The sequence below is a fragment of the Myxocyprinus asiaticus genome, chromosome 26, assembly GCF_019703515.2.
Source record: "Myxocyprinus asiaticus isolate MX2 ecotype Aquarium Trade chromosome 26, UBuf_Myxa_2, whole genome shotgun sequence".
NCBI classification, from domain to species: domain Eukaryota; kingdom Metazoa; phylum Chordata; class Actinopteri; order Cypriniformes; family Catostomidae; genus Myxocyprinus; species Myxocyprinus asiaticus.
The window spans coordinates 3842173-3852500 of NC_059369.1; the positions used below are offsets into that span (position 1 = coordinate 3842173).

The window sequence follows — 10328 nt, forward strand, 5'->3', positions numbered from 1 at the left end:
TATATACACACACAAAGGTGTACACTACAGTCTTCAAAGACAAAGGACAACTGGCTCTAACAAGGACAGAAAGAGATGTGGAAGACCAGATGTACAACTAAACAAGAGGATAAGTACATCACAGTCTCTAGTTTGAGAAATAGATGCCTCACATGTCCTCAGCTGACAGCTTCATTGAATTCTACCCGCTCAACACCAGTTTCATGTACAACAGTAAAGAGAAGACTCAGAGGTGCAGGACTTATGAGAAGAATTGCAAAGAAAAAGCCACTTTTGAAACAGAAAAACAAAAAGAAAAGGTTAGAGTGGGCAAAGAAACATACATTGGACAACAGATAATTGGAAAAGAGAGTTATGGATCTTAACCCCATTGAGCTTTTGTGGGATCAGCTAGACTGTAAGGTGCGTGAGAAGTGCCCAACAAGACAGTCACATCTATGGCAAGTGCTACAGGAAGTGTGGGGTGAAATGTGGACAAACTGACAGCTAGAATGTCAAGGATCTGCAAAGCTGTCATGCTGCACATGGAGGATTTTTGATGAGAACTCTCTGAAGTAGTTTAAGAAGTTCTGAACATTTTTTTCAAATTGTAACAGTTGAATGCCACTTTGGTGAATAAAAGTACCAATTTCTTTCCATTCTAAGATGCTCTTCTTCTCACCACAATTATACAGAGCAGTTATCTGAGTTATCGTAGACTTTGTCAGTTCGAAACACTCTGGCCATTCTCTGTTGACCTCTCTCATCAACAAGCCGTTTCCATCCGCAGAACTGCCGCTCACTGGATGTGTTTTGTTTTTGGCACCATTCCAAGTAAATTCTAGAGACTGTTGTGCATGAAAACCCCCAGGAGATCAGCTGTTACAGAAATACTCAAACCACCAACTGGCTACCACAATTTTATTGTAGTAACAATGACGTCATGATGCGATGCAATGGTTTGAGGCTGTCTACACTGGAAGATGTTTTGCCATCAAAGAGCTCAACAGAGCAAGCAATGCGCAATTAGTAACACAGTACTATTGAAAATATTAATGTGGGAAAAAAAAAACATTTTATGATTTTATTTTTGTATCAAAACCTTTATTTAAAATATTTTTAAACTGTCAGGCTAAAAATGTAATACATGCTGTATTACTAAAATTAAAATGTAAAAATGTTCTCTCATACTGATGGAGCAGTAATCACTATTAGTTACGATCCAGGGACATTTCTGATAACAATGAGACAATACACATTGATGCTCTAATGTTTTCAGGTTGCACAGTATATTCTCATGCAATCATGTCACTGCTGAAGTGAACATCTGCGTCCACAGCCTTTTTTGTCATCAAGCTTTCTGTGCAGACGCTTGGCTGGCAACAGCAGGGCCTTTGTCTGTGATAACAAAATAGTTCCTCCCTCTCTGGGTGATGGCAGACAGCAGAGGAGTGACAGGGCCTTCAGCCATGCCTGGCAAAAAAAAAAAAGTGAGAAATTATTTAGTGACTACATACTTTCAGGTGTCAGTTCAGTTATTCAGGTCTGCCCGAGAGTCAAGGGCAGATACAGGTAAAAGTCAGATCTTGTGACTCCACCTGGTGGTCATATGTAATATATCTACAGTACAATAAGAAGAAGCTGGACTGCCTGACTGCATTACAGCATTAAAACAGGGGTTTATGAGGATTTTGATTCACCCCACTGACTTGATTCTTTTGAATCCATGCACTAACGAGATTCGCTCACTTATGCGTTCAGTAACCATTTCTGTAGATTATATCTTATGCCAGTAGGTGTGTAATGAGTGAGTCACTGAATCATTGATTCATAAAAAAACACAGAAACGTTCACAAATAAAACAATTCAAGGGACTGAGAACAATTTGTTCACGATCAAAACACTTTTAGGCATACACTCAAGAGAAGTGAAATAGACTGGATCAAACAAAGGAAGCATGACAAACAGTACATAAAATACAGATTCACCTGAATCATGCTACATAACCATGTCCAAGGGGTAATTTATAAACCAATCTCCCGACCTTCAAAGATAAAGGGTCAGGGTTGATAAACCAAAAATTAACAATGACCAGCCAAACCACAGACAGAGTGAAGCCATGTTCACAATACATCGAAAACAAGTACTGCTCATGCTTACTGACAGTAGAGGATGATTTACAACTAGCTGTGGCGTGTATTGAACCACGGATTGGCATGATGTGCTCTCTGAAACATCCTCAACTATCACACTGCATACGGTAAGTGATGGTCTATATATTTCATACATTGAATGCATACAGCATGCATAACTTACGTTATTCAAATAGTGTGTCAAGTAATAGTTCAACCAAAAATGAAAATTCTTTAATCATTTACTCACCCTCATGCCATCCCAGATGTGAATGACTTTCTTCTGCTGAACACAAATAATGATTTTTAGAAGAATATTTCAGCTCTGTAGGTCAGTATGATGCAAGTGAATGGTGACCAGACCTTTGTAGCTCCAAAAATCACATAAAGGAAACAGAAGTAATCCATACGACTCCAGTGGTTAAATCTATATCTTCAGCAGCGATATGATAGATGTGGGTGAGAACCAGATTAACATTTAAGTCCTTTGTACCGTAAATCTCCACTTTCACTTTTACATTCTTCTTCTTCTGTTTTTCGGCAATTCACATTCTTCGTGCATATCGTCCGCCACCTACTGGTCAAAAATGGAGATTTAATGAATTTTTTTTAAAAAAAGGACTTAAATATTGATCTGTTTCTCACCCACACCTATTATATCACTTCTGAAGATATGGATTAAACCACTGGAGTCTTATAGATCACTTTTGTGATGGCTTTATGTGAACTTTGAAGATTGAAAGTTCTGGTCACCATTCACTTGCATTGTATGGACCAGCAGAGACGAGATATTCTTCTAAAAATCATAATCTGTACTCTGCAGAAGAAAGAAATTCATACACATCTGGGATGGCATGAGGGTGACTAAATGATATGAGAATTTTCATTTGTGGGTGAACAAACCCTTTAAAATCACGATAGTGCTTAGAGACTGCAATAGCAAGATGTATAGTAACATTTTGATCTGTTCTCACTCAAAACCGACAAGATCACCACTGGAGTCTTATGGATTACCTTTATGCTGCCGTTATGTCTTTGTATTGTATATTCACATCATTTCTCCATCAAAATATATATGTGTGTGTGTTACGCAGAAAAAATAAAGTCTAGTTTGAGACGACATTAGGGTGAGTAAATGATGAGAGAATGATAACGTTTGGGTGAACTATTCACTATTGGCTACAATTTCCTCGGAAGTTAATTGAAAACGTTTCTTTGATGCTTGCATATATTTCTTCAAAGTGTAGTTTATTCCCAACTCTGCTTCTTATTTTCTATCGTTTTTCCAGCATGCTTGGCATTTTCTCAAAAACAAAATGAATGCCATCTAATGTGACTGGTTGGACAGTTTCTTCTTTTGATATAAGCTCTTTAATTTAGGTTTCACTAATACTGTAGGCATTGATAAATCATGTTCAGTTGATAATGTATGATTAATGTTAATGTTGTTAAACCTATAAATAAACACGTCATGGGCAGGTGCGTTCACAATTCCACCAAAAATAGAAAGAGCCTTGCACACTGTCATTTAGCTGGCCAGTCTTTATTAGCTGACAGCGTTTCGGTCAAAGAATCATGCATTACATTCATTTCTCTGAAGATTCTTCCAGTTCCAAGGCAAGTATATCACTGTTACCATCATAATTTACCATACATATTTATGAAGGAGTGAAATTCACAAACATACACACTAACATGATGCATTTGTGAATCAGGAGGAAAGTTTTTGAGAAGGTCCATTGAATGAAGCCCATTGTGTGTGTGTGTTTTTATATATATATATATATATATATATATATATATATATATATATATATATAATACATTAAATTCACAATTTGGATGGTAACAGTTATTGTCAAATGCTCTTTATGTTCATAATCTGCTGGTCTTCTGTACTGCACAAGAAAAGGGACTTGATTTTGACTTCTCTGTCAAGTAAAAAATCTTTCACACGTCTCACCCAGGGCTATCATTGATTTGAGTTTTTAAGTTTCAATTTTATTTTTAATTTGTCCTTTCAATTTAGTTTAGTTTTCACACCATGAGTACTGGATTTGTAGTATATTTAGTTTTTAATTTTGTTTTAGTATTTTAGGGCTGCCAAAGTTAATGTGTTAACTGATTTCATTTAAATATGTTTAACAGAGTTAATTTTTTATGGCTGTCTAGCATTATCTATTTTATCTATTGGCATTTTCATGATTAATGAAATTGGGTTGCAAAGGGTGTATCAAAAAAACTAAAACTAAAATTAAGTGGTAACATTTTTAGTTTTGGAGTCATGGAAATTTATGTTTTCATTTTTATTTCAGTTAATGGAGATATTTTTAGATGTTGTTGATGATAACTCCAATCTCACCTGAAGCAACACAGTGACGTAAGGACTCGAGCAGACTGCTGCTTGAGAACTTTACAACCCCTCTGAAGAACTCCTCTCGCTCACTGAGGGTGTTGTTGCCATTCCCTCTGAACCTCGTCTCAAGCTGGGAGAAAAACACACACGAGCCCATTTGCAAATGTCAAACAGCCTGTTTAGGTGTGCATTTGGTTTTAATGAAATGCTAAATTAGTTAAATGAAATAAACAACCGACGACCATCTAAAAAAAGTTGACGTGAGATCAGGTGTAGTTGAGCCTCATACCCTATAAACTGCTGTTTCGAGCTTTGGCAGAGGGCCGTCTCCAAATGCCTCACAGGCCATCTGATGTCTCATCTCTTCATGCTCAGCGTGTTCCTTTTCAATACATGGATCTGTAAAAAGACCAGCAAAACTTGGTCTAACAACAAAATTGCACACCACGACAGTTTAAATATACAGATTATTTAAGCAAGTCTAAGTAAGGTTTTTTTGTTACAGTGCTATAAAAAGCATTCACTCCCTCTACACATTTTACAGTGATGTTATATATGTTTTAGTATTTATACAGTGCATCCGGAAAGTATTCACAGCGCTTCACTTTTTCCACATTTTGTTATGTTACAGCCTTATTCCAAAATGGATTAAATTCATTATTTTCCTCAAAATTCTACAAACAATACCCCATAATGACAACGTGAAATAAGTTTGTTTGAAATCTTTGCAAATTTATTAAAAATAAAAAAAAATAAAAATAAAAATCACATGTACATAAGTATTCACAGCCTTTGCTATAACACTCAAAATTGAGCTCAGGTGCATCCTGTTTCCACTGATCATCCTTGAGATGTTTCTACAACTTGATTGGAGTCCACCTGTGGTAAATTCAGTTGATTGGACATGATTTGGAAAGGCACACACCTGTCTATATAAGGTCCCACAGTTAACAGTGCATGTCAGAGCACAAACCAAGCCATGAAGTCCAAGGAATTGTCTGTAGACCTCCGAGACAGGATTGTATCGAGGCACAGATCTGGGGAAGGGTACAGAAAAATGTCTGCAGCACTGAAGGTCCCAATGAGCACAGTGGCCTCCATCATCCGTAAATGGAAGAAGTTTGGAACCACCAGGACTCTTCCTAGAGCTGGCCGCCTGGCCAAACTGAGCGATCGGGGGAGAAGGGCCTTAGTCAGGGAGGTGACCAAGAACCCGATGGTCACTCTGACAGAGCTCCAGCATTTCTCTGTGGAGAGAGGAGAACCTTCCAGAACAACAACCATCTCTGCAGTACTCCACCAATCAGGCCTGTATGGTAGAGTGGCCAGACAGAAGCCACTCCTCGGTAAAAGGCACATGAAAGCCCACCTTGAGTTTGCCAAAAGGCACCTGAAGGACTCTCAGACCATGAGAAACAAAGATTGAACTCTTTGGCCTGAATGGCAAGCGTCATGTCTGGAGGAAACCAGGCACCGCTCATCACCTGGCCAATACCATCCCTACAGTGAAGCATGGTGGTGGCAGCATCATGCTGTGGGGATGTTTTTCAGCGGCAGGAACTGGGAGAATAGTCAGGATCGAGGGAAAGATGAATGCAGCAATGTACAGAGACATCCTTGATGAAAACCTGCTCCAGAGCGCTCTGGACCTCAGACTGGGGCGAAGGTTCATCGTCCAACAGGACAATGACCCTAAGCACACAGCCAAGATAACAAAGGAGTGGCTCCGGGACAACTCTGTGAATGTCCTTGAGTGGCCCAGCCAGAGCCCAGACTTGAACCTGATTGAACATCTCTGGAGAGATCTGAAAATGGCTGTGCACCGATGCTCCCCATCCAACCTGATGGAGCTTGAGAGGTCCTGCAAAGAAGAATGGGAGAAACTGCCCAAAAATAGGTGTGCCAAGCTTGTAGCATCATACTCAAAAAGACTTGAGGCTGTAATTGGTGCCAAAGTGCTTCAACAAAGTATTGAGCAAAGGCTGAGTGTACATGTGATTTTTTTTTTCCTGTTTTTTTATTTTTAATAAATTTGCAAAGATTTCAAACAAACTTCTTTCACGTTGTCATTATGGGGTATTGTTTGTAGAATTTTGAGGAAAATAATGAATTTAATCCATTTTGGAATAAGGCTGTAACATAACAAAATGTGGAAAAAGTGAAGCGCTGTGAATACTTTCCGGATGCACTGTATATGTTTGCTATTCAATACCAAGAACGTTATTACAGACACAGGTATGGAACAGAGTCTGTATAAGTCTATCTTCAATCTATATATATTATTGCTGTCAGCATTAACGTGTGCAATTAATTTAAAATGTTTATCACGTTCATTTTTTCTTCATCGTAATCAAGGCATGTACCGATTTGACATTACATTCTGACATTTTATTCAGCTCCGTGTGAGTTGTAAACACTGTTAGAGGGCAGGGCCTTTGCGATGTGTTTAGTGGGGATATTACACTCAATCACACAACAGTGAGTCCTTGCCAATGATCAAGTTCTGGAGAAAGAACCTCTTATGACAGGAAATGAGCATATATATATATATATATATATATATATATATATATATATATATATATATATATATATATGTGTGAGTCAAAATGTCCCACTTTTAAAATCTGAGATTAATTGCGATTAACTATGAAAAATTATGATTAATTGCGATTTAAAAAAACTGTAATCTACTGACAGCCCTAATCGATAGGTATCTAAAGATGTATAGATAATAAAGATCAAAAGATCTCAATCCCTGTTGTACATCTCAATTATGGCTGCTACAAGTAATCAATAAAATCGATTCAGAAAAAGCTGACAGTGAATTTCATATTCGTTTGATGTGGGTAGGTTGTTTTTCAGGTGCTTTGACAGATTGTTTGTGCTGTCCGATATGGTTAGAGGTGTTTTTCCGCAGCACATTATTCACATTTCATTGTTATATTCTTTTGCAAACGTTATCATATGAGTATTTCCATATTGTAAAACAGCTTGTCCCAACATCAAGTGAACTGTCATTACATTTCAAAGACCAACCAGAGCTCAGAGGAGTGCAGTCATTTTGACTAAAATATTCATTTTAAGTAAAGATTTGTTGTTAGATGTTGACAGGATGTAAACAAGTTTTAAAGGCACTATCATTGGAAGTGTACAATAATCAAAACAGATACATACGAGATGGAAGAGTGTTTCTTTCCTGTAGGATCCTTGAGTGAGTATTTGGGAAAACCTGTCAGTTAAAAAGTTATTTTAGTTTTGGCAGACACGCATTGTGTAGTGCAAAACTACAAAAAAGAAACATGCTATGTTACCTTGAACACACAACAGTACTTTGGACAAAATTCTACAATATTTGTATATGTCCCTAAGGATTTCCTAAGCCTTCCTAATGTTTAGATGAGAAGTGTTGAGTTGAGAATGTTTCAGTTCATCTTCATGGACCAATAAGACACAAATCACATTATTTTGTTGGAAATCCAAACAAAGACACACACAAACACACTCTTCAAATTCAGATTATGTGAACATCACATTTTCACTTCAGCACCTTTGCTCTTCTTGCAAAAATAAAAGCTCTAATGTGACATGGAAAAATATTGTAAATGGAAAGACAGTCATTGTTATATCTCTGCAACAGTTTAATTTAACTAAGGTTAGGCCAACCAAAGAAATGTGATTGGTTCAGCAGATGGAAAACAATGCATGCTCGATTAATGTCATTTAAATATGTATATGGGTCATGACAAATAAGTCTGAGGTGATAAAAAATATATATATATATCAATATATATATATATATATATTGAGATATAATGATATGACAAAATAATATATATATATATATATATATTTTTTTTTTACTTCACACACAGTCTTAAGCGTGCAAAGCAGTCCTCTGTAATTTATGTATTATTTATTTATTTTGTCACATGCCAACAAAATGGCTACCACCATGTTGGTTACACCGCATGACTTTGCTGTGGTGGACAAAAGTTTCTCAAATATTAATAATATTTATAAATAAAACTGTTTCATTGCTTATTTCTTAAGAAATAATAATAAAAGAATATTCTGCACTACTCATGCCAACATTATTTTTATTTCATTTTTTCAAAAATGTCCACTTTTGAGACTTTTTTTTACTGTCTCCAGATGGTTACATGATATTTTTTACTTTAAGCACCAGGAAATCAAAATGACTTTTAACTTTTAACATGTTCATCACAGAAGAGGGGAATTCAAGTAATTGTTGTGTGTGAATTGCATCATGGAGTAGTGGTGGTGGTGGTGCAGTGGACTAAAGCACTGAACTGGAAAACAAAAGTTGTTGGTTCAATTCCCACAGCCACCACCATTGTGTCCTTGAGCAAGGCACTTAACTCCATGTTGCTCCAGGGAGACTGTCCCTGTAATCAGGGCACTGTAAGTCACTTTGGATAAAAGTGTCTGCCAAATGCATAAATGTAATGTAAATGCATCTGTAATGTATTTTTGAATAATTTGATATGAAAAAAAAAAATGATTGTCTTGTCATTGAAGGGATTAGTATTAACAGGGGTTATTTTTACCAGGCATTATATATAAGGTATTAGACGCCGTACTGGCACGCGAATGAGCAGTCCATAAAAAAATTCTGGAAAAATGATTGACATGAACGATTCACACAGGATTAAAATCATGGAGAAACTCCAGTAATTATTACAGTACACTACCCCACGTCCCCATCTAAATCATTTGAAATGCATGCAGGCAGAAAGAGGTTTGGATGAATCTTACCTGCTGATATCGTCTCAGAAGCAGGTTCCTCATTGCAGTGAGACTCCTGGTGCTCAGGTGGGCGTCCTTCATGAAGCCGTGTTTAGTGGCCACTACTAAAGCCTATGTGAGAGAACAACACCAGACAGACAGACAACAAAATCATTCTTTCATTCAGGTGAAAACAATATTTCCAAGTTATTCATTAAGATCAAATCTGTCAAGTAGTTTAGAGGGAGACCACATGTTCACCAAGTTGCCGCATCCACAGACTGCTAGAGTAGTAAGTTTACATAAATTACATCACATTTACTATCAAATGACAAAGCAAGGGAAACCAAAAAGAGAGATTGCCAGTGTTAAGAAAAGTCACCTGATACAGAAAGAGCTTGTGTTTGGCCATGAGGTTGGAGAAGAACACATAGGAGGTGTGCAGATGGTGCACAACATAAGTTGGCTTGAGGTGGTTGGGTTTGCTGAAGTTGTCTCCCCAGGCAATCCGAATCCATAAAGCCTCATCCTCATGTTTCTTTATCTTAATGGAAATCTTGAAAAACAAAATCAAAAGATTTTAGTCAACAGGCCACACTGGCTTTCTGCGGAAAAATATATCAAAGAAATGAGTTCATTGACTCAGCACGCCGAGTACAGTTAAACAAGTGCTATATCACTTCCAACGGTCATAAGAAATTCAATTTAGTTGGTTTTGAAAGCTTGAATGCAAACTAAAGTTGTGTGTTATTACATTTCGGACGACCCCGTGTAAATGTGCTTTAAATTGTTCTTTAAACTGCGTCAGCTCCACAAAAAGTGCATCATCTGTGGAGAGGAGAAGAATTAGAGTCAATGACTTGTTAAATCTACAACACAGTGTCCTTAACATTAACCAAACTATTTACCCTGTGCCTCAGTCAGCTGACATGCGTGCCAGGTTCCACGATCAGGATTTTCTATATGATCTAATGGTAAAAAATGACCAGTAATACATTTGAAGTGTTTATAAAGGGCAGAATTTAGTTCAGGATCATTATGAATTAGAAATAAAGTTGATTAAAGCAGATTATAAGGAATGTTACAAAATAAAAATAAAAACATTTTACTCA

The 10328-nt window shown here is 37.0% G+C and overlaps 1 protein-coding gene across 2 annotated transcripts in view; it reads right to left on the bottom strand.

Moving 5' to 3' along the window:
• Nucleotides 1-922: 922 nt before the first annotated feature.
• LOC127417335 (centromere protein N-like) overlaps nt 923-10328 on the bottom strand; it is a 10300-nt gene continuing 894 nt past the window's right edge. The window contains exons 3-11 of one of the 2 annotated variants that reach the window (XR_007893257.1): nt 10125-10184; nt 9971-10044; nt 9599-9772; nt 9247-9348; nt 7645-7699; nt 4757-4866; nt 4474-4597; nt 2362-2685; nt 1326-1452 (exon numbers count right to left, since the gene is read on the bottom strand). Coding sequence is in view for 1 of the 2 variants with exons in the window: in XM_051657301.1 (XP_051513261.1) it covers nt 1331-1452; nt 4474-4597; nt 4757-4866; nt 7645-7699; nt 9247-9348; nt 9599-9772; nt 9971-10044; nt 10125-10184 (821 nt within the window). In the remaining variant the exon portion in view is untranslated. Of the gene's footprint in view, nt 1453-2361; nt 2686-4473; nt 4598-4756; nt 4867-7644; nt 7700-9246; nt 9349-9598; nt 9773-9970; nt 10045-10124; nt 10185-10328 lie in introns of both variants that reach the window. The other variant, XM_051657301.1, reaches the window with a different exon arrangement.